The following is a 25,639-nucleotide window of genomic DNA, read 5'->3' as shown; positions in this document are numbered from 1 at the left end:
CCCAGAGCGCCGGGGGCAGGGCGGCGAGAGGGCGGCGAGCCCCGGCTGGGGCTCGGCTCGGCTCTCCCCCCGGCGGCCAGAGCGCCGCGCCGCCCCCCTCCAGGTGCCGCCCCAAGCACCAGCTTGGGTGCTTGGTGCCTGGAGCCGGCCCTGTATACATTTGCAATTACATAATGGGCTGTCGCTGGGTGATGGTGATGGTTGGTGCCAATGGGCTGTCGCTGCCTGGGGGTGGCGCTAATGTTGCCCAGGGCTGGGTGGGGAGCTGGGCTCTGGGTCGGGAGGTGCCTGGCTCAGAGGGGCTGGGCTCGGAGCTGTGGGTCAGGGCTGTGAGGGGGATGGGGTCAGGGGGTGTCCGGCTTAAAGGGGCTAAGCTCGGAGCTAGGGGTTAGGGCTGTAGGGGAGATGGGGTCATGGGGGTGTCCGGCTCAGAGGGGCTGGGCTCGTAGCTAGGGGTCAGGGCTGTGGGGGGAAGGAGTCAGGGGGGTGTCCGGCTCAGAGGGGCTGGGCTCGGAGCTGGGGGTCAGGGCTGCGGGGGGGATGGGGTTGGGGGGTGTCCGGCTCAGAGGGGCTGGACTCGGAGCTGGGGGTCAGGGCTGGGGGGGTGCCCGGCTCAGAGGGGCTGGGCTCAGAGCTGGGGGACAGGGCTGGGGGGGTGCCAGGCTCAGAGAGGCTTACCATGCCGCTTACACCCACCTCCCAGAGCCTCAGCGAGACGTTTCCAGGAGCTCCTGCCGCTCGGCCCGTCGGAGCTCGCAGCCCTGCCCCCTTACCACGCGGCTCCGAGCCGGAGGACCTCAGGCCCAGCCCGAGCCACGCCGCTGCAGCGCTGTCCAGGGCCGCTCCTGGACGCGGCGCGCTGAGGCGCCGGGGGATGGGGGAAGGTGGAGGTGGGGGGGAGCCTCCGACATTTTCTTGGGGGCCCCTGTGGGGCCTGGGGCAAATTGCCCCACTTGCCCCCCCCCAGGCGGCCCTGGCAGTACCCGGTTGGGTTGCACATGCACGGTCCCCAACTCGCACTGCTTCAGGCAGTTAACTGGTGCTGTGCGACCAACCCCCCTCAGTTCCTTCTCTACTGCCTTTGGCTTTGAGTCGGAGCACTTAAGAGCACCTCGCTACATACTTTTTTAAGCCTATTTACTACTGTTATTTAGTTAGGATAGTTAGTTGATTCATTTTTCTTTTTCCCCATCGTCTCTTCTAAAAAATATATTATTTTTTATATTTATTATTATTAGTCTCCTCGTTAGAAGCTGGGTTTCAGTTGATCCTTTAGGCTAGTCAGCCTCTCTGGGGGCAAAAGCCTTCCCTGACAGGAATGCCCCATTCCTCAGGCTTTAATCATTGCCTCACCTGCAGGCTCTCCATACCAGTTTCGGATGGACACGCTCATTGTGTTCGCTGCCTAGGCGAAACACCACAACACAGAAGTGTCCTCATTGCCACAAGTTAACTGCCCGAACAAGAAAGGCTAGAGACTTACAACTTAAACTCCTTCTCATGGAGAAGTCTCTCAGATCGGCGTCTGAGCCCGAAGCCTGGACCCCACCTGGACAAGCCCCACCAACCACGGCTTCTGACAAGGGTCCCTCCACCACCCATGCTTCTGATCAACCCGCTAAAAAAAGTGTCCAAAAAGCGGATAATTACATCCCCAATGCAGGAATTGGCCAAGAAGTGACGTTCCGCAAACAGCATCAGCACCGGCCGCTCAAGGCGCCTAGATAGTGGGACCATCTGGCACCGTCGGTACCGTGAGAGGTAAGGACTCTAAAAGAGCCACCTCAGACACAGGCACTAAGGGGAAATCGAAACCCCATGCCTCGGCACCGATGCAGCCAAAGCCGCGATCAACATACAGCGGCACAGCACTGGTGCAGACTGTGGCTCACTCTTTGACTCCCAATGCATGCTTGGTGCACACACTGGCACAGCCTATGGTCATGACATATACACCATGGCTCCCAACACTGACGATCATGCAGCTTCTGGTGCAGATCATGCAGACATCGCAGCAGTTCCTATGGCACAAAGATCTCTTAGTCAGATCTACATCTGACTCTCCCATCCTTGGCACAGACGCGACCCTGGCATGTTCGCACCGCATCTCCTTGCGACTCCCTCACGCTCCACTCCAGCCTTTTCAAGCAATGATGAGGAGGGCGAGGAAGGACAAATAGATTCTCCTCCACATGCTCCTGCCCACCATGAGCCGCCCAAATCAGGACTCCCTCAGAGGACATATTACATTGATCCCAGACATCGGAACCAGTGGGCAACATACCCCGCACAACAGGGTCTGCCCACCACATCTAGACTAAGTACACAGCAATTGCCGGCACCTTCGGTACCTGAACCTTCAGAACCGACAGGGGAAGTAGAGGAAGAGGGGGAAGTACACTCAGACCAGGAAGGGGCACTACCTACACACCTGTCGTCATCTTCCCCAGATGACACCATCGTGCCTCCTCCCCCTAATATGGGGGATGATTTCAAGCAATTCCAGGACCTATTTAAAAGGGTGGCTAGCTCTCTGGACATCTCTCTGGAAGAGGTCCAGGTGACACAGCACAAACTAATGGACATTTTGAATACTTCCTTCTTCCAGAATCGCTTTACCTATGAATGATAATAATAGAACCTGCCAAGACCATTTGGCAGACCCCTACAACTGCTCCTCCAACCTGCAAGAGGTCTGACAAAAAATATGTGCCAGCGAAGGGCACAGAATTCATCTTCTTCCATCCGGTGTCCAATTCACTGGTGGTCGACGCAGTCCATGAACGTGGAAGACAACCACAGCCCAAGAACACACCTTATGATAAGGACTAGAAAAGACTCGACTTTTTTGGCCACAAGGCTTATTCTTTGGCTACACTACACTTGTGAGGCCTTGCTGGCGAGGTATGATTATAATAACTACAACAAGTTTTATGAATGTATTGAATTTATTTCTGAAGATAAAAAAGAACAATTTACAGCCCTTGTGGCAGAGGGACAACTCATCTCTAGAACAGCCCTCAAAGCTGCACTGGACTCTGCGAACACAGCTGCAAGATCAGTGGTGACCACAATGGTGATGAGGAGGGCCTCATGCCTCCATCTCTCCGGGATCCCTAGGGAAGTGCAATCCATGGTCAAAAACTTCAGAATACAAACTCTTTGCCACAAAAACTGACAACTCTCCATACACTCAAAGATTCACGGGCGACACTCAGATCTCTGGGGATCTATCCATCTAGACCCAAGAAAAGACAGAGGAGTTATTATGCCCCTCGACGCTACCACCACAACTACGGCAGTATGAATCACAGGGTCACAAACAAAGGCCATTAAGGAGATCACAGGCTACTCCTCCAGCATCTGCGTTGCAGCCATCAACATCCAGGCAACTAATTAGAAGCCTTGGTCGAGGGCCTGAGAACCCCATGTCTGTCTGTCTGCTGGAGACATCTGTTCTCTCCCGACCATTCGGAGATCACCAAGTTCTGTTTTATCCAATCTGGAAAACCATCACATTCGATAGATGGGTGCTAGAAATCATACAAACTGGTTACTCCATCCCCCTTCTTTTAAAACCCCCTATCCATCCTCCCTCCCCATACCTCTTCAGGCACCCCCTCACGTCAGGAGGTAATCTATTTGTCAGGAGGTAATCCACCTCATACATCTAAAAGCTGTAGAACCCATTCCAACAAAACACAGAGGGAGGGGATTTTATTCCCACTATTTTCTCACGGGGGGAAAACAGTTGGGTGGGTGGAGACCCAGACTCGACCTACAGTGACTCAACAAGATTGTGAAGACACAACAATTCAAGATGGTCACATTGGGCACCATAATCCCAGCACTAGAGCTCTCCTGCTGACAAAATAAAACCACCCCCAATGAGGGGTGGTAGCTCCGTTGTCGGGAGAGTCTCTCCCACCGACAAAGTGCTGTCCACACCGGTGCTTTTCGTCTTTAAAACCGACTAAAACATTAAGTCGGTCCCATAAAAGATATTACCTCACCCACCTTGTCTCTTTAATGCAGGGGTAATCAATAGGCGAACCATGATCCAAAACTAGACCAGACACCAGGCTGAGCTCCCATCTCCCTCACTTGGGACTGCTTTGCCTTCCCTGCTGCTGGAGTCTCAGCACTGCTGCCTGCTTTGCAGACCATCTACAGCAGTGGCTCTCAACCTTTCCAGACTACTTTCATGAGTCTGATTTGTCTTGCATACCCCCAGGTTTCACCTCTCTTAAAAACTACTTGCTTAGAAAATTAGACATAAAAATACAAAATGTCAGAGCACACTATTACTGGCAAATTGCTTACTTTCTAATTTTTACCATATAATTATAAAAGAAATCAATTGGAATATAAATATTGTACTTACATTTCAGTGTATAGCATATAGAGCAGTATAAACAAGTCATTGTATGAAATTTTAGTTTGTACTGACTTCGCTAGTGCTTTTTATGTAGGCTGTTGTAAAATGAGGCAAATATCGAGATGAGTTGATGTACCCCCTGGAAGACGTCTGCGTACCCCCAGGGGTACATGTACCCCTGGTGGAGAATCAGTGATCTACAGGTGAGAGGCAATGTGTGGGACTCCCCAGCAGAGAAGGCAAAGCAGCCCCATGTGGGGGGGCGGGAGAAGGAGCTCAGCCAGCCGCCCTGCTGCTTCCTCTCCCCTGAGCTGCAGGGACACATGGAGAGCGGTACCCAGAGCCCACACCCTGGCTTTGTGCCTCCTGTCCCCAAGTGGTCCCCAGAGCTCCCCACCCTGGCTTCATGTCCTCCCCACTCCCATCCTTTGGGGCCAATCCCCAGAGCCCTCTCCAGCCCCTGCTCACTCAGCCAGCCTCTTTCCCTCCCCAGTCCGCTTCCTGTCACCCACTTCTGCCACATTCCGACCTCCCACCATCTCCCCAGGGCTGCTATCTGGAGTCTTCTTGGTTCTTCCTGCTACCCAGAACCTCCTTCTTGCCCCTCTGCTATTCCAGCCCCCAAAGGAGCATTGCACTGCTAGTGGATCATAGTCCAGCAACTTCACCTCCTGGCTCCGAGCTCAAAAGTACTCACATTCACACCTTGCTTTGCTGCCCAGCCCCCAGCCCATACACATTCCTCTCTCACCCCATCTCTGCTATTTGGCTCAATTGGGGGCACGGAGGAACGTTGGGGAGGGGAGCAGCAATGCCATGTGGTTCAGGCCAGTCCCAAGTGTCCCGTTTTCAGTTTAGAGAAATAAAGTCACCTTACTCTCTGGGCAGGGAGGGTGGGGAGCTGGCAGGTGATCGTGAAGCTTGCGGTGGGTAATCGGGGGTTAGGGGAGGGGATCTGGGTGCAGTCTGGACCTTGATTATACCTTGACCAAGAAATTTGGACCTTTACAAAATATAATTGACTCTAATGTAACCATGCTCTAATGTAACCTCAGTCATTTTTCCAGTAGGAAGGAGGACTAAGGAGAATCACAGAATGCTTTTTGTGAATACAAGTCTGTCACTTAACATGTAGGGGCAGATTTTTTGGGGGAGGGTGCTAGTACCTTGTGCAACTCTAGTGATTTCAGCCGAGTTTCATAACTCAGCACAGAATTTGGTTTGTTATTTGGATATTTAATTAAATAATTGGTATTGGTAACCAATTATTATTGGAGTTGTGCATAACTTTCACTTTGTATCTTTCATACTTGAAATTGACTGTAAATCAGTTATCACCTGCTGAAATATATTTGATATTTGACATTTAAAAAGAAATTCTTCCATTCAGGAATTTAGCACTTTTGGAAGTTTTTTTCCCGCAGTGACATGCTACTTCTGGGGTAGCATTAAATGTAACATAAAAGAATACTAATAGAAAGGGAGTCTAGAATTCATTGTTAATTATTATTCTTAATATCATTTTAATATCAATTATGAAAATACATGCATCCCAATAGATTTTTATCTAGCACAGCTGCCAGTATATTTTTTTACTACTAAATGTTAATACAGGGATAAACTGAATCCTATTGAAGACCATTGTATTGTATGACTTGCCTCTCTTTATGTAGCTCATTTAGATACAGTGTATTTTTCAATACTCCTTGATCATGCATAGACTATATGGCTTGATTCCCAGTCACCCATAAAGTTATATTGTATTCTTGCATTTAAATCATGGCCCAGATTTTGTGGCAAATCAAATGCATAATTTGGCCACATATAAATATTATTTCTTTCAACTGTAAATCAACCAAAGCTTTACCAAGGTTATATTTTACACATCATTTCCAATTTCTTTTTCCTGTGGGAGTACCATATTAACTTGTAATATAGTAATCATACATTTACATTTTGTATTAAAGAGCATGTCAAAACATACCATCTTTAATATATACTTTATTATAGTAAAGAACTGAATGTTAGTTCCCATAGCTTTTAGTTTTCAATCAGTCATGTTTTTGAATTTCTAGGACATGCATATCAACAGATGTCTGCTGCATTTGGGGACCTCAGATATATTTTCTACTTAGAAAATTTTCTACTGATCGAAATTAAGATTCTATTATGTATATCTTTAAGGACTTAGTTATGCCACCCTGAGTCACACAAGTAGTACAGGAAATCAACAGGGCTATACAGGACTATCAGGAGTAAGGTACTATTCAGTGTGACTCACTGTTAAGTCAATAAGGATTTATTCTCCTGTTTTTGTTTATGCATAAGAATAGATCTCATTGACCTCAGTGCAAGCTACATGTACATATCAAGGGACAAATAGTTCCACAATGGGTTATATTCTGCTCTCAGTTATTCTGATGTAAATCTAAAATAACTCCACTGAATATAGGAAAATTATTCTGGATTTTCACAGAAGTCGTTAAGAACAGGATGTGATCTGATCTGATAGTGGTCTTGATCTGAGAGTAGAATCTGAACCTCAGTATTCTTACGTGGTAAAAAACTGAACATAAAGGGAAAGATTCTGATCTGTGATTGACATCAGAGGAGTTATACCTCAGATTGACATTAGTATAACTGAAATAGATCCCAGCCCACGGACTTTGAAAATGACTCATGATTAGATCTGGGTGAACTTTTTTAAACAAAGCTTTGTGAATTAATGTTGAATTTGCTAAATTGTTTCAGCAAAAAATAAATGAGTTTAATTTTGACATTTTTAAAATGAATCATTTTGATTTTTTGATTGAAACTGCTGTTTGAATTTTGCTTCAGTTTAATTTTTTTAAAAGGTAAAAATAATGATGTCAAATGAAACAAAACTTTCAGCCACTGAACTGAAAAATCAGTTATTCACACAGCTCTACTCATAATGACAAATGTATGTAGCACATTTCTCAAATATTTTAATTCACTGCTTGTACATTATACACTTATCCATAGTACTGTAACCACAGATTTAACTTGCATGTTATTTTTATTTCATATTTGTGCTTTAATTTTTTTTATAAATGTTTAGGTTGAAATAAATCTGAAACGTTATCCAACTCCATACCCAGAAGATTTAAAGAACATGGTAAAATCTGTTCAAAATCTGGTGGGCAAAACAAGCCATGGAGTGAGGCCTGAGAACTCAATGCCAGCTGCCAACAGTGAGCAAACTATGAAAGAAAAGTATGAGCACAAGTGGCCTATGGCAACAAAGGAGATTTCAGTGGAGGTAATATTACAAGATTATTGTTACTTTCAAGAGCTCAACAAGGGTTTTAACCTGGCTCCATTACGTGACATTGTTTTATATCTGATCTTAAAATCATAGGCAATTGTTTCTGGTTTTAACTTTTTTTATTAGAATCAGATTAATTTTTCCTAGTTTTTCTCTAAAATTGAGACTCATTTTCTCAGTTTTCAATCTGAGTTGATATAAGGATCTATTCTGCTGTTCATGTGTGTCTGTAACTCTCCTAAATGTTAATGGCAGTGAAATATACATAGCAGTAGCAGAATAGACCATATAATAATTTACATCTCAGTCATATACTCATAAATGTCTTCTTGATTCAGATATGTAATGACAAATCTAATGATTTAGGGCAAGATTCTGTCTTTTACTCACATTGAGTCTGATCCTAAGGTTACTGAAGTCAACAAAAGTCTTTCCATTGACTTCAATGAACTTTACGTCAGGCCCATTGAATAGTATTTACTGAAGAAGTCTCATAGATGTCAATTGGACTACTTATGAAGTAAGGTACTATTCATTGTGAGTGTGAGTTGCGGAACCTGCTCCTTAAAAAATAGATACTTACCAAGAGAAGGTAAGTCCTTATATTGTCCTTATATGGTAAAAGGCTGCAATTCTAGCGTGAACATTGTTGAAAGTTATTTCCAAAATTTAGTACTAGCTATATGGAGCCAAATTCAGAGCTGGTGTAAGTAGGATCAGTTCCTTTGATCTCAGTGGACATTTACTCACTTATACAAAGTCTGAATTTTTTAAACCAATTAATTACAATTTAAAAACACAAATTACAGCTGTGATGATGCTTGCAGTACTTACTGATCATTTTATAACATACCTGGAGAGATCCATGGAAAGCACCTGACACTTTTGGAAGCCCCTATAAAACCCAAATTTTAAAAAGAAAATAAATTAGAAAACAAAGTCACTCAATCTTTATCAAATTTTCTTTTCACCTCTTTGTAATTTAACTGTTACAATTGATGCATTATCCTTGAAAGGTACCACCCTGTGGCCAGCTGTTGCTGTGTAATTACGTTAATTTGTCTTCACTCATTGTGCATGTACCACTGCAGATTGGGTTGTTTTCACACATCCAATAGTCCTAGTAATCATTGCTCCACTCATTGCACTGCTATGTGTGTTTCATTTACAGTGAAAATATTTCCATTTCTTTTGGGCTTGTTCGTATTAAAGCACACTTTAGCACAATTATTTTCCCTTGGGACTGCTTCCACAAATGTTCACAAAATCTAAGTACTGCTTCAGTTGGGTACTTTGATCAGAGTATTCAAAATCAAATAATTTGCTGTTTTCTTTAAAGTCCTTGAATCCAAATGTTATTACTTTTAACTCTCTGAAATACATTCTAATCATTTAACTTTCACCAAATGTTGTTACAATCCTGTTCCTTCAGTCAGGGTATTTGTGCCATTTTGTTCTCATCAACTAGATAAATTTGTATTGTATCATCTAGCTTTGAACAGCAAGGAGCCTGGAGCCCAGGTGGCACCTGGTCCAGAAGCCGGGAGCCCAGGTAGCAGCTGGGCTCCCAGTGGGAAGCAGAGAGCCCAGGTGGCAGCCTGGCAAGGGGCAAGGACCGGGGAGCCTGGGCAGTAGCCCGGTGGGGACTGGGGAGCTGGGTGGCAGCCTGGCTGGGAGTGGGGGGGCAGCAGAGCTCTCAGCGGGGAGCTGGGAGCCTGGGTGGCAGCCCAGCCTGAAGTGGGCATCCTGGGCGGCAGCCCAGTGGGGAGCCAGGAGCCGGGTGACAGCCGGGCTCTAACTGGAGCTCCCCACTCACCCCAGGGTGACAGCCCGAGCTCTGAGCAAGGTGCGGGGTTCATAGCAGGGAGCCTAACAGTCTTTCTTTTCAATTTCACGGTTCCAGCTGGGAGCTGTGAAATTGACAAGCATGACAGCCAACAGCCGATGTAAGTAACATTGTCTACATGGACACTGCGTTGCCCTAACTACACCGAGCTAATCCCTATGCCTCTAGTGAAAGTGGAGTTATTATGTCGATGTAGTAGGGCATTTACAAGGGAGCAAGGCTGTAGTGTAGACACTGACACAATTAGGTCAACTTAAGCTGCCTTACATTGACCTAACTCTATAGTGTAGACCAAGCAATAGAAAATCAAGCATTCCAAAAGAGCCACCTGTCTGATTCAGACAACATTCATAACTTGACTTTGGAAATCCCAAACAGGAAGAAGAAAGAAGAACATACAGAAAGTTCAGAGGTACAATAAGAAACTTAACATGCACTGTGCTTCAAAAATTACAGTATATCACAGCTTGAGAATGCTACACATGTACTTTTTCAAAAAGGACATTGGATGATAAGTTTGTATATTGGGGTGGAAACTGACTGATGCATTGGCAAAATGTTATTAAATGATGGCCAGCTTTAAGTTGTGTGTGTATTTATTATGTTGTATAGGAAATACAAAATAGTATAAAGGAACTGTAACTGGTATATCAAAATAATTTAAGGTCTTGAATATATTACAATAAACATGGAGTATGTGTAAGAAACAAATATATATATTTGTTTTGCCAACATTGAGGGACTGACTAAACTGGCTGATAAGGAATCTAAGGAATTTTGAGAGGCATAACTATATGTAAGGCAAAAATATTAAAATATCACTACAGAAGTATAATAGTACTCTCAAGGGACTGTATATGTGGCAATCCTCTCACTTATTTTTGCTTTCACTCATGTTACTAAAAGCAATTAATAAAGTATAAATCTTATAAAACTATGAAAATAAGAGCAATAGTAACATGGTTTCATTTTTAATTAATGAAATTGTGTTTTCGAATATTGCATCTCTTTCCTTTCTTTCATCTTCTCCACAAAGTCATTTACCTCACTATTGATGGAATAACTTTGCCAACGAAGTGCTGGAGACACAGAGTCTCATAGTGCCTCAACCCCCCTCCACCTTCTGTAGCAGAAGTGCTCAGCTACAAGTATACCTCCAGCAAGGCTCAAACCACCTCTCTTCCCCCAACATTCCCTCCATCACTCCTACTTATAAATGCCAATTTTTCCTCCCTCTCCATTCTAACACCACTCATTCTCTCCCTCTCTCTCTACTACCAACTCTTCTCCACCAAATGTCCATTCTTCTCCCCATGACAGATACCGTCATCCCCTCTTCCCCAAACCTGTGTCCACCCTTACCAGAAGGTCTTTTCTGAATCTATCGTCCCCCTAACTCATCTACCGTCCATGTCTCTCACCAAGGCTGTGTCCCACACCAGCCTTCCTGCTCCTTGAAGCAAGGTACCCCCCCACAAGACAATCACCCAGAGCCTGTGTTCCATCAGAATGCCCCTGATGGGCTGTGTTCCATCAACTGCCTTTCCCAGGGTCTCCCCGAGCTTGGATCCCCATGTAACTCCTCTAGATAGTGTGTTTTCCACTATCTCCCTTCCCACCTTGTGTCCTTCACAAGGTCTCCATGGGCAGTCTCCTCCTCATACCTGAACCATGACCATGTCATGGTGGGAAGGGAAGAGGAGAAATACAGAGAACGATCCCTCTTCATATCTCCATTCCTTTCACTTAGCTGCCCTGTTCTGTGATTCCCTAATTTTAATTACCCCTCCGTGGTTCAAGCCACTATCTCACTTCTCTTCTTCCTCTTTCTTGGTTTTTGGTGTTTTCAGAGCATATCTGATAGCTGGTTAGTACAGAAAATCAGTCAGATTGGAGATGTCAGACAGTGCAGCATTTGGGCTCAGTTACATGTATGGAATCATAAAGCTTCTCAAGGAGGGAAGCAGCAACTGTCTGGTTGGAAATGAAAAACAAAGGGATAAATTGGGCTAAAACAGTTCTGAGTGAAGTGAGAGATCATCAAGCAGTAGCAGCTGCTGGGTGAGTGATAATGAACAAATGAATGAGTCTAGAGCATTTCTGACTGGAGGTTGGGTTGTTGACTTAACAAGACAGTTTTATGGTTGAGCTGTGGACAAAGAATCTGATGCTGGAAATGACAGCTGTAAAAGAGGAGCCACACCCATCTGGGAACAACTGAGAAGGCCCCCCAACCATATATTATTTTACTTTTTAAATTAAATGGGTTCAAGCTTACACAATCTAAGGACTCAATTTGAATTTATTTCACTACTAGGAAGGCAAAAGGGCAGAGTCTAGGAAATCCATTGAGTTAATTCCCCTTACTCTTCCTTATCAGTCCCTAAAATCAAAATATTGTTGCCCCTTTTGACCCGAGCAGCAAGTCAAAGTTTGGGGTCCCGTTGGTGTACCAGTTGGGAGTAGAAATTGGTGGTAGTCAGGTATTTCTTTATGCTGTTTTGTTTATTTACAAAGAATGTACGAAGTCGTCTGTCTCTGACTACAGAAGGAATGAAATAGCACGAAACAGCTTCGTTTGCTTATAGCACCAGGACCATTCTTTCCAGCCTGCACTCCTGACCCAAAAACCTCTCCCCAGGCTTCTTCCAGGGACAGCTATCATACTTTCAATAGCTCCCTTCTGTGTGTGCGGGCATGTGGGTCCTCTCTCTCTCTCTCATTCCTTCTCAGTTTCTTTGTGTCCTGTCTTCCCATACACACACCTGTCCAAAACAATACTCAGCAAAAGCTCCTGGGTGGGTTCATGCACCCCTTTGTCTTATGCTTACAGTTATGTTAACTGAAGGGTGAATTCACACCTATGAACCACAATCCCATAACAAGGTTTCATCAAACTCATACAATATCAGAAACAACACTTAAGGGGGCACCATGGATGACTAGATAGGTGGACTAGGGGACCTGGGTTCTATTCCTGGCTCTGCCATTGATTCACTGTGTGACCTGGGGCAAGTCACTTGATCGCTCTGTGCCTCAGTTTCCTTATCTGTGTGTTGGGATAATAGCGCTTACCTATCTTGGTAAAATTCTTTGAGATTATGGATGAAAAATAAATATGTAAATGCTAGGTATTATAAAACAAGGGTTTTATAAGTAGATCAGAGATGAGTCAGAATCTTTGGGGTTCTATCAGACCATTCAAAGTTCTCCCTGCATTTCCAACCCTAAATTTTCTTTACATTTACAATTTTCTTTGTTTAAATTCTGTGAACCTAGTGAATTTTGATTTTCAAAATGTTTTTCAGTTTAATCCTAATATGAATTATTCTATTAAAGAGAGCTGTAAACTATGATTTCTAAAATAATCTTTCAAGTCATAATTAACCAAAAGTGTCAGAACACATATTTCAACCAATAAAAGCACATGTTTTGTTTAAAAACAGAAACAAATGACTTACTGGTCTAATTCTTTGCAGCAGGGATCGTAGTAGCGCACATCTTGTTTGCTCCTTGCATTATGTAGAAAACCTTTTGAAGTTCAGCCAGATTAGCATTTGCTCTCAAAACACAGGGTTGACATTATTATTAGCCTAAGTTCATAGAAAATGCTTTTGGAGCCAAGATAGCTTTTTGGTTCAGTGCAGATGTAGGGACAGTTGAATTTGTAAAGATCTGTCCCATTGTAATCGGAACAAATGAATGAGTTTTTTCTAAATTTTCATTCATTTCTACTTAAATTTTACATTTTTGTAACCTTTACTCCATCAAGAATGTGTGTGTCGTCTTGACACATCTCATAAGTTCTATCTAGTTCATCTGCATGTTCAGAATAAACTCACTATCATCATAATATTATTGCTTTGTTATAATATTTTATGAATAAGTAGAATTGTAGAGTGACAAATTCAGCATGATTAGAATGATATTGTCTGTGCCTGGGTTTATGTAGTTCCATGTTCATGACAAATGTGGTTGTTTCTTCATTGCCTTTTGCAAGTCCACCTTACTATAATTTTATTTTATACTTTGGTATTATTCTCTCTCTCTTAGGATTCCTTTGGACACCCTGCTAATGACATGAGGATAGGAGAACTTCGCCCTTCAATGGCTGAGGCTCCCTTGTACCAACCCAAACTTGTTCTTCTGGGTAAAGAAAAGAAAGGTATTACAGTATCTTGACTCCCAAAGGTGTTCAGCGAAGGCATGTTTAATGCATGCAGCTAGATAGATGAGCTAGAAGTAATACATTGTGCTGGGATGTATTGGATACGACACTCTGATTTGCAGATATCTTACAAACATGTTTTTAAATATATGCATAATATCAGTTTGAACATTTATTTTTCCAGAACGTTTAGTTTCCGAATGCTCCAACCCCACATAATGCTTGTTCTATTTTATTTCAGAATCAACAGACGAATCTGAAGCAGATAAAATCCACTGTCTCAATAACAGTGTTTCCTCAGGCACTTACTCAGACTACTCACCTTCCCAAGCTTCCTCAGGGTCCTCTAATGCTCGTGTTAAAATGGGGTCCTTGCAAACAACTGCCAAAGAAGCAGTGAATAATTCTTTGTGGGGTAACAGGTGTGTATATGTTTACTGGGTCTGATTCTCTGTTGCCTCTCACCTTGTGTAATCATATACAGCTGGGCAAAGTGAGGTCATACTGCGTATTTAAGGCTGTCAAACAAGAAGAGTAGCATTTTACACTCATTTTTCCCTGGCGGCGATAACAATACAAGGTGAAGAAAGTGGGGATTCAGGTTCTCTGATATATTTTCTAAAGTGAAATAACCACATACTGAAAGTGCATAGTAAATTGCTATGCTATAAGGTTTGCAGACAATAAGCCTAGATCCTGAGCTGCAGCTGAGGAGTCTTGGCACACTTTAGGATTGACAGAATGCTTGTAACCTTTATACTCCCCCAGCCCTCAGTTTGTCCTGAGAAGACCCCTGCACAAATAAGAAGCCTGAAAGCTGCTTTAATTTTCACTGGCTATCAACAGCCTCAAGGGGACTATTCTAGCAGCTGGGAATTGCCAGGGCATGGGGATACCGAGTCACTTCTTCTCTACCCCCAGCCATGCCCCTACACTGGCAACACAGAATAGAAACTGCTACAGCAGTTCTTTGCCACCAAAATGTGCCCTACACATGGGGAATCCTCCATATCATTAAGCTTGCTTTATGGGGATGCCATTGCATTGCTGCAGAAGCACAAAGCTGTCCAACTGGACAAGAGGATCAGGGCCATTGTGCACCAAATTTTCAGAAGCTTCGTTTTTCAGCCTGGAATTGTGTTAATTCCTGGATTTATGTCAGCAGAGGCTTTTATAGCTGAATTATTTTGTGCAGAGTTACCCACTTTGCTGAAAAATAAGTTATATTACATACAAAAAATATTAAAACAATTATTTAGGTTGAAAAGCTAAGCCCTCAAAAGTTAGAAAATGCCAGATTTCATGACAAAGCACTGGCATAATTTATATATATTGTAATATAATCCAAAGGGCTAGATATACATGAGAAAACATTAGGATGTTTTGTAAGAATTTCTTTCTGCTGATTGCTCACTTATTGTAATAGAGGCCCAGATAGTTTTCATTGCATTTTCTTTTTACTTTTTGCAGGCTTGCGCAGTCTTTTCCACAGCCTCTTGAGACAAAGCCATTACTCAGTCAACTAGAGTCTGCTCCAGTGGGAAATCTGCAGCAGCGCAATGACAGGCATCCAATGAGTGACACTTTTGCTGACAGCTGGAATGATACCCCACACTATGATAACACAGGGTTTGTTGCAGAGGAGAGCACAGTGGAGAATCCTAGCACTAACCCTCTCTTATGCTCTAAATCTAGAAGCACATCTGCTCATGGACGCAGGCCTTTAATTAGACAAGACAGGATAGTTGGCATTCCCCTGGAACTTGAACAGCCTACACTCAGAAACACACCTGAATCAGAAGTGCCTCCTCCCAATCCTTGGCAGAATTGGACCAGAACTCCAAGTCCTTTTGAAGATAGGACAGCTTTTCCTTCTAAATTGGAGAGCACCCCCACCACCAGCCCTTTGCCTGAAAGGAAAGATCATATCAAAGAATCTCCTGAAGCAGCTAGCACTTTTTCTCCAGGAGTAGCATGGGAGTATCATGATTCAAATGCTAACAGAAGTCTTAGTAATGTCTTTTCACATATTCATTGCCGTCCAGAGTCTTCTAAAAGTGTTATTGCAATGAGCAAGAGTACAGAGAGGCTTTCCCCAATGATGAGAGATTTAAAAACTAGTAAATTTAAGAAGTCGCAAAGTATTGATGAGATAGACATTGGTACATATAAAGTTTATAATATTCCATTAGAAAACTATGCATCCCGTAATGACAATGCAGGAACCCATGAAAGACTAGATAAAATGATAGGACAGGAGCATGGTATGTCTAGTATGTCTCGTAGCCAATCTGTACCAATGCTAGATGATGAGTTGCTGAGTTATGGAAGTGTTAAGGTACAGCAGCAGCAAAAGCCTTCTGTTACCAAAAAAGTCTATCAGTTTGACCAAAGCTTCAACCCTCAAGGAGCAGTGGAAGTTAAAGCAGAAAAGAGGATACCACCACCTTTTCAACACAATCCAGAATATGTTCCCCAGCAGAGTAAAAACATTGCCAAGGATTTGGTTAGTCCAAGAGCCTATAGAGGCTATCCCCCCATGGAGCACATGTTTTCATTCTCTCAGCCTTCAGTTAATGAGGAGGCTGTTAATGCTCAGTTCTCAACCCAGGGATCAAGGTCAGGATTTTTGAGAAGAGCTGATTCATTGGCAAGCTCCACTGAAATGTCAATGTATAGAAGAGTAAGCGAACCTCATGAACTGCCTCAGAGTGATAGGTATAGCAGACCTCAGTATAGAGCAGCTATGGAACGCCAAAGCAGTATCTCAGTGTCTGAAACCCAGTTCCTCAAAAGAAATGGCAGGTATGAAGATGAACACCCTTCATATCAAGAAGTGAAAGCCCAGTCTGGAAGTTTTCCGGTTAAAAACCTTACACAAAGGAGGCCATTGTCTGCAAGAAGCTACAGTACAGAGAGTTATGGTACATCTCAGACTAGGCCAGTTTCAGCTCGGCCTACAATGGCAGCTCTATTGGAAAAGATACCATCGGACTATAACTTGGGTAACTATGGTGACAAGCCTTCAGATAACAGTGATGTAAAGACAAGGCCTACCCCTGTGAAGGGAAATGAGAGCTGTGGTAAAATGCCTGCAGACTGGAGACAACAGCTACTTAGACATATAGAAGCTAGAAGGTTAGACAGGGTATGTTTGGCATTTCTCTGGAATTAATGCTCTAGTTTTATATTTTAATATTTCTAAGTATGTGCATGTATAGTGGTGAATATACAAATGTCTGATTCTGAGATTCCCTGTATTTGTGTTAGGGGAACTCATCTGTGAAGGATTTTGTTGACATAAGATATATAATCAATTAGTATTGGAGGTTCTTGAGTAAATGATTTATGGAGGCTTATGTATAAAAGTGTTTGGTACCAAAAAACCTGCTTTATTTAGTTACTATTTTGGGACTGCCTGAAACACTATAACCATAATTTCTATCAAAGAGCAGTATCAGCAATAGTAGAAGATTCTGAAATAAAACTAGAAAGGACTGAATCTTAGTGGAAAAATCTCAACTCTCCTGTTTTTTAATTTCCCAAAATAATATCACTAAACTTTTACCCATACAATAAGTAGGAAGAATTTTAAAAACAAATTCAGAGAATAGAAATAAGATTGAGAGTAGATGATCTGGATGGAATTACTGTCAAAGTAAACCTGTAGAAAATAAATCCATTCTGAATCCATTAGTGCAGTTAGCCAAAACAAGGTGTCTGGGATACCCAAGAAGGGTTTCAGTGGCCAATGGTTTCAAATCCTAGCTTAGTTTGTTGCTATTGTAAATTTAAATCCCACTGGTGTAAATTAATTGAATTATGTTACTAACCAAGATCAGAATCGTGCCCCATAATTTCAAAAATAATTTTAAAATTGTGTAGGGTATTTTATGCAACATATCTCCCTATTAGGTAAAACAGTTCATAGCAGCAAAAGCAAAAAATTGTAAGGAAACTATTACAAAAACTTTTCCCTACTGTTTTGAGTGAATGTATTTTAAAACTGTATTTGCTTGACTTTTTTGTGTTCTCAGACTATTGGACAGAGTCTTCTTCAGTCCCTCTGTGATTTTGAATGCCCTTTCCCCAGTAGTTTGTGGCCAATAGTCATTTCCAACTCACTTCCTACTGAAGGATGCTAAACTGGGAGGGCCAGATGCATACCTTGATGGAACTCTGGGGAGTGAATGTAAACAACAATGTTACAGCTCCTCTATAACCTTCATGGAAAAATGTGAAAATTAATAATGGCTAGTGGGTGAGAATGCACTGCTGAAGAGTGACCAAACAAACAAAGAGTCTTAAAATGGCCTTTTTCTTCCCTCATAGCCCCTTCATCAGCCTCCTCCTTTTTCCACCAGAAAAACTATTATACTATGTAGACTACTAATCTGGTTTAAAATTTAATTTTTACTTTAAAATATGGAGTTCCCAATTCAGCTTTGTCAGAGCTATTTCATGGTGTATCTTAGGAAAAAAATGAAGAAACTTTTCAAAACTCATTTAGATGGCAGTATAGGTACCAAGATTTTCAATTTTTGGTCTTAACTCCACTTAAAAAGTAGAGTAAGGATCTGACTCTGGCTGTACCTTTAGGAAGTGCACAGCACAGTTTGGGGAGGAGGGACCAAATATGGCTTTATGCCACCCACCTTTGCATCTGTGACACTTTGGTTTCAACCCAGATCAGTAAGAGGTGTGTCACCACTTGCCTTGCAACTCTGGGTGCCTTAAATGCTATGACTCACAGCCCTGACACCAACAGCCTGAACACAAGCATGCATGTCAGACCCTAACTTCCACTGCTTAGTTACTGTTTGCCAAGTGACCCAAGACCCTCCCAGTCCTGAATTTCCCCCAAACCATCTGCTCTGTAGTGTCCAGTCCTTCTGACTGTAGCACTCATAGAATCTTATTAAGTTCATTGCTCCTTTAAAGAGACTATACTCTGCAGCTCATTAATCTAACTGGGGTTTGACAAACACTGTTATTTCAATCACAGCACTGGTCGGTTTAGATAAAAGGTAAAAACAAGCTTATTCAATTAAAAAGAGAGAGGTTTAAGTGAGGATAAGGGGTAAAAATAGAAAGGGTTACCAAAAAACAAAAGTCAAAATATGCTTTATAATGGCTAAGATCTAACTTAAGCTACAGTCTTCAGTGAGGAAACTACCTTGTATAATCTTCCTTTTCCAGCAGTCAGTGACTAGCTCTTAGGATCCCCACAGAGTCCAAGACGCTGGTTTTCCTTGTCTCCTCAGGTGAAGAATAACTTAGGGGTTTTCTGCTCCTCTCTTTATAGTCCAGTAAACCTTTGAAAAGTATATCTCAAGGTTCATTGACCCTTCTTTGAAGGGCAGGAAGGCTTCCTGGGGGTTCAGTCTCCATCCCCCGCTGAAATTGTGATTGCTTTTTCCCCACTTGCACTCCTTGTGGCTTTGTTTGCCTGGCATGCAAATATGCTTTTGTCTTTGGTCACACCTTACTCAATTTAGATGAAATACACATGCAAGCAGACGCAACCTCATTCCTTTGTCTGGGGGTTGGGAAGACTGTTTTATCAACTCCTTCTGATATGCCTGGTTTAAACACGTTTTAGTCATAACTCGAGAAAATCTGTGTAATCCCTTGTGGGTTGACAGTACATACATCATGCAAGAATATTAATGATCAGTGAGTTATTCGTTTTCCAGAGATATATTACATACCACCTTTTAAATCTATATCATGACGAGTGTTGGCTGTAGTGATTATGTCAGGCCTCATAGGAGTTGCTGACACAGAGTAGTGAACACCCAAAGGGCCTCTGTGTCACAGCATACTTCAGATTCTTGGCTGCTCTAGTGTCGAAAATGGTCCCCAGCGAGGATGACTATATTTCCCAAAGGGAAAATGGGAAAATCGCCCACGTCTCTCATCCAATCCCCCAGGCAGAGCTGGTCTGAGCTGCTTTCCTGAGTTCCCTCCTGCATGCAGGGCTGTCCCAAGCCACCTGGCACCACTGCTCGCCTGAACCCCACTGTGTGGGTCTGGCGTTTGCCGCTCACTCCCCCAAGGGTTGCCAACCCTCCAGGATTGTCCTGGAGTCTTCAGGAATTAGACTAATCTTTAATTAAACATTATGTCATGTGATGAAACCTCCACGAATACATCCAACCACAATTGGCAAGCCTACTCCTGCCTCCCCGAACATTCTTCCATGCCCCATTGGGTAGGGTGCCCCACTTTTGGGGCAAAACTGGGCATTTGTCCCAAAAATCAGGACACCCCGGGTAGGGCTTAAAAAGGGGACTGTCCTGGCCAAAATGGGATGTATGGTTACCCTATCCCCAGCATAAATTGTATAGTTAACATATTATACCCTATCTTGAATGATCTATGTGCTGCAACATAGGCCATAATCTCCATAGTGCCATGCATTATGGACTTTACCCCTGGCATCCCCATTTGCTGGAGATTGCAGGGAGGACAGCATAAGGCCATGCAGGGAATTCTTCTGTGGCCCCATAAGGTGCTTATTAAGCCCTACTGTGCTGCCACAGCCCAGAGACAGAAAATCTGTTCCTAAAGTTTCATAGCACCAAAGCTACCTCTGAAGCACAGCTGAGTGCCACATTGGCTAAGGAGAAACATGGAACGTTTCCCACTGATGTCTCACCGCTTGAACCCCTGATGGTCACATTTTAAAGGATACTTGTGCATCCTTTGTCAGACAGACCTGCAAGAAAAACAGGCACCCTGGCTGCTGTGAATTTTTACTTTCAAATGAAAGGTAAATTATCTACTTTCCATAGAGGCTCAACTACCTCCAAATCTTGGCAACTAGACTTAGACTTTATCTTTGATGTCTAACGGCCAACACTCTTCAAATGGCCACATTTGTGGGAAATAACTTGTTTTCCCTCCATCCAGATTAGGATTCAGTACTCCCAGTTTAGTTTTGTAAGTAAAGCTTCAATTTTAAAGCAGGGTCAATATTTGAAAAACACCAAAGCCAGGCTGGAAGAGGAAAGAAGGAGTTGCTGGGGGATGGTGACTACAGGCTAAAGCAGTATTGCCTTTAAAAATAAAATTAAACTAGGTAATTAAAAAAATTATACTGTTTTTCCTCTTCCTTTTTTTAAAACCAATCTAACTTACATAAAGGATGGCTGGATAGTAGATTTGTTTTTTATATAAATGAGATGATTTTTAATAAGGGTTCAAATTCTGCTCTCATTTACAGATGTGCAATAGGGGTATAATTTAATGCAGAATATGGTCTGTGGTTGGTAATGTATCATTCATGACTTATTGGGGTTTCAAACATGACATCACTTTTTTTTTTTTTTTTTTTTTTTTTAAAGGTCAAACCAATGAAAACTACTAACTAGAGCTGGTCAGAAAATTGATTTTCCATCCCTCAAAAAATTTTAGATTGTGAAAAAAATTCATTCTGAATTGGGACATAAAGCCGAAATATTTTGCAGAACAAAACTCGGGGGAAAAATTGTTTAGGGTCACTCAAAATGTTTTGTTTTGATATATATGAAGTTTTCAATTTTGATCCCCCTTTTATTTTTATAAAAATAAAGTAAATTTTAAATGAAAAGATGTTTTGAAATGAAAAATCAAAACTTTGTTCTGAAAATTTTGAAATTGGATGTTTTGACATTTTCAAAATGATTTCCAATTTTTAAATGAAATTTCACTGAAATCCATACAATTTCACAAAAAAATCAGTTTAATCAAAATGGTATTTTCTAAATGAAAACTCTTTTAACAAAAATTTTCCAGTCAGTTCTACTTCTGACAATCACTAACAGAAGCCATATTAAAGTAAATAATTGATTGGTCGAGGTTTTGAAGACAAACTCATTATGACTTTTCTTCTCCAGCTTTGAGATGGTAGTGGCTTTCAGAAGTTCTTCACACATGACTCCATTGCCTTTAATATGCACTCTTCATTGAAAAACTAACTCAGAAAGCTTAATTCTTTTGATTTCCAGGAGTCCTTACCAAAAAAAAGAAAGAAACCTGCTAATGGTCTTGTCAGAAGTGATATGGGTGTACTGCTGAAACCCTACCATTTCAGTAATGCTCAGAGAGCATTGAAAGGCTCTGGATACTGTTTGGCAATAGTGTACTACAAATACATCATAGCTTTTTAAAAAGAGGGAAAAAACATAAGTAAACTGTCAAAAGTGTATTCTAACCCTCATTGGTGTTTTTAGGGAGCAATATTAAACCTGTAGCTTATTTAACTTTGTAATGGTAGCATTGGATATGCACAATTATTGCTTTTCAGTGTGGAGATTATTGTTATACCCATTTAGCTGTAGAAAGATGAGCATGTTTATTTTCCATGCAAAATCTAGTACTGATGATATAATATTTCTATGCATGGTTTGACTATCCAGCAAAAAATACACTTTATAAGTATGGGCTTGTTTCATAAACCAAAGCGGCTTTGAAAAACTGCTGTGGTCTGATGTGTAAATTATATGCATTTATAAAATGTATCCAAATACATAATTTATGCTGGATCTTAACAACTCTGAAGTCAAGATACCCATTGCTATTCGTGTACTAAAGAATGATGCATGTTAAAATAACATTAAGGCTCAAACAGACAAACTTAAAAAAATTTATCTTGAAGACTGAAACTTCTTCCTTACCTCCATTGCTGTACTTGTGGTATGTAAAATTACTCCTTGTTTGGAGACCACATAATACCTAATCAAAATGTGGTATCTTAAGGACAGAGGTTTCAGGCAAAACTTTGTATTTTCTGGATTTTGTTGGTTTAGGACACGCTTTACAATTATTTTAAATATTTGTGTTTGGTGTAAGGAATACATTCATTCATATAAAGCATGCAGTGAAGATCCTGATTAATTAAATTAGGTTCATATTGATTAATGCAATTGAAAGTGATCTAATATATAGTAAATTTGCAGCATACAGTCAGAGAGTGAGACTGTGACCATAACCATACTTTGCACAAGATCAGTTTTATGAACCAATCTTTATGGAGATATAGGAAGTGTAACAAACTTCATGTTAAAGGTCTTTGCTCCAGATGAAAACATATTGTGCTAACTGATGGAATCCTCAACCCAAACATATCAGGTTGCCTGTGCAGCTGGTTTGTAGCTGCTAATAAAGGAAATGGGCAGTAGTGGATCCAGCCAGTTGATCCTGTCATGTGGAATTTTGGTCCATTTAGTCCATGCGTGCACAGACCCATTCACTGTGTGTCTGTCCCAACCAAAATCCTCTTTTCCACAAAGAGCTGCCTTGGGGATCAATTAAATAGCAAACAAGATGGTACAGAGACCTCTTGTATGAGTTTTCCTGCTATTACTTCCCTGCACTTCAGATACACAGATTTTTGGGAGTGTAGGGCATCCCTGGTCCTATATCCATAAAAGGATTTGTACCATACAATATACCACAGTTTTCAGACTATAGGTATAAAAAATATTTCATTTGCTATCAGTGTTATAGTCTTTTTATGGTATCCATTTTATGTATAACCTGTACTATATGTGCTTTTATTCAACTGAGTGCATGCATCAAAAAGCTACTTATTTCTTGGTATTGTTTGTTTGCTTTAACTAAAACCTGTGAAGTTAACCATGTTTGTGCGATACTTAATTCAATGAGCATGTGTGTTCATATCCTGTCACGTGGTTATTTCCTCTACTCAGACCGCTGCTTACAAACACCACACTGTTAACCTTGGCATGCTGCACTCTGGAGGTTTGTCAGCAATGCATGCAGGCAGAAGCATGACTTTAAACTTGCAGACTAGATCTAAATTTGAAAACCAAATTCAGCAAGAGCTACCTCTACCAAAAGTAAGTATGGGATAGCCAGTATATACCAACACCACAGAATAAATTAATACCCTTTGCTTTTTCCTGCTTTAGCTTTTCATGCTTATACTCTGTAATCAGTCCAAAAAGCAAAGATGCTAGTACCATAGTTTACCTAGTTAATAACCTTGCTTTTTGGATTAACCAGCTCACATGGTTGTCATTGCTGCTTTCTGCTCTTGTGTTGCAGACTAATGTTATCCTGATTATATGTTCTGGGAATAGAGCTGGGATTATGTTTCATGTTGTAGATGTTTAATCCTAGAAATGGTACTATAGACTTTTTTTTTAAAGAATGTATGTAGATTGCATCACAGGAGCCAGGGTTTTCCACTTTCCACTAATTTATCTGAAACAGTACTGACATGCTTTGAGCCCCTACTAGCGACAATTACAGTATTTTTAAATTTTAGTTTTAAGTTTTGGGGATATAGAAAAGCAAATTAGTGTTCTCAAACTTTTCAGTTTCTGATTTCATACCTATTATTGATATATTGATGCATGTATATATGTATCATACACACATATAAACATCTACTAATCTACATGGTTCATGAAAGAAGAAGCTATAACAAGATAAAGTAGAATATTACCCATTAAAATCTTGCCAAAATATTCATAGCATTATGTAGAAGGGACTGTAGTCTCAGCTTTAACATATGTGAGTAGTCTCCCTGAAGTAAGGATAGGTCCCTGCAAGGAATAATTTTGACATAAAATTCCAAACAGTCATATTATTTATGCATATGCATATGAAATCAATGTGACTACTCACATGCTCTGACATTAGCCCATGTGGCTTAAGAGTTTTGCTGAACTGGAGTCTAACAAGCCTGATCTAACTATTAATACATATAGTGTATTGTATTTCCCAGCCACTAAGCAAACTGGTATATTTCAACAGTACAAATACACAGGTTGTATTGCCAAGCTGCACCTAATAACTTATCCTTTCACATTTGGTTAGTTTCTTATGCCCCTCACTCTCTGATTATCCAGAGTATTACAAACCTTCATATTTGTACTTGTACATCTCCAATGTGGCACAATTAATGACAATTGACATCTTAAATACAGGTGTACTCACTTAGAAAAGGAGTTTTCCAGCATTTATCATATTTTTTTTCTTTCAAAGACTGTTGCTATATCTTTGGGTGATATATTAATTCTTGTTCCAGGTCTTTGCAAGGAATCACTTTGACATGTAATTCCAGACAGCCTTAGTATTTTATGCATGTATATTTAAGAATGAGGTATTTCATATGTCATGCACATCAAGAATTTTAGGTCATATGCTATACTTGACTTTAATGCATTCAGGTCAATGGGGAGTTATATGTATGGATCAAGGTGATATATGACCCCACGTGCATATTCATGTGACCTAAGGACTCTCCAACTAAGGACTCTCCAAGCTCTTCTTACTCTAATATTCCTTCTGTTAAGCACTCAATCACAATCTGCTACATGCCACCATAAAATCTCATCTTAAAAAATGTGGAAGAATGATATTCTCTTACTATACAATATGCAAAGCAAAGACAAAGTTAGTACTGATGTAATACTTTGAATTTCGAATACTGCTTATGTCTATTCCTTGATATCTTCTAGAACATTTTGCATTTCTGGCTGCAGGACATAAATAACTTGTGAACTAAATGTTAAACTATAAATCTTCCAATGGCTCTGTGTAGATCTTTGAAAGGTGTCTACTGGAAATTCTGGAATTGTCTGCAAGTGTGTTGTGGATTCAGACTGTTTTCATAGAAAATGTTGATTCAGTTTTTATTCAAAGAAGGGTAATACAGTAGAGTGTTTATAACTAAACATAAGTCACTTGAAATTCTCACATTCAGAATGCATATCTCACAAGGAAAAAGATTGCTTACATATATCAACCTTTTCTTTCTGAAAACTGAATGCCTGTGGGCAATCCACACCCGTGGAGCCTGCAAATTTAATGACTGTGGCAGCTTTTGCTGTGTTCTCTCTGACTTGTTGTTTAAGATTTTTTTATCATTATCCTGGTTATTAAAATAACCTTTACTTCATTTTGCAGGTGTCTCCACATCTAGACAGATTGAAACAACACCAT

At 41.2% G+C, this 25,639-nt stretch overlaps 1 protein-coding gene across 1 annotated transcript in view; it reads left to right on the top strand.

The window, feature by feature from the left end:
* Positions 1 to 25,639, top strand: part of LOC113407421 (leucine-rich repeat-containing protein 7-like) — a 249,087-nt gene that overhangs the window by 188,669 nt on the left and 34,779 nt on the right. The window contains exons 16-20 of the mRNA XM_029912418.1: positions 7,461 to 7,661; positions 13,567 to 13,678; positions 13,923 to 14,103; positions 15,152 to 16,829; positions 23,377 to 23,526. Coding sequence (XP_029768278.1) covers positions 7,461 to 7,661; positions 13,567 to 13,678; positions 13,923 to 14,103; positions 15,152 to 16,829; positions 23,377 to 23,526 — 2,322 coding nt within the window. The remainder of the gene's footprint in view (positions 1 to 7,460; positions 7,662 to 13,566; positions 13,679 to 13,922; positions 14,104 to 15,151; positions 16,830 to 23,376; positions 23,527 to 25,639) is intronic.

This window comes from Terrapene carolina, unplaced genomic scaffold (assembly GCF_002925995.2).
Source record: "Terrapene carolina triunguis isolate 2854851 unplaced genomic scaffold, T_m_triunguis-2.0 Scaffold211, whole genome shotgun sequence".
Lineage (NCBI taxonomy): Eukaryota > Metazoa > Chordata > Testudines > Emydidae > Terrapene > Terrapene triunguis.
Note: the sequence above shows the minus strand (reverse complement) of the source record. Positions and strands in the feature narration are given on the sequence as shown.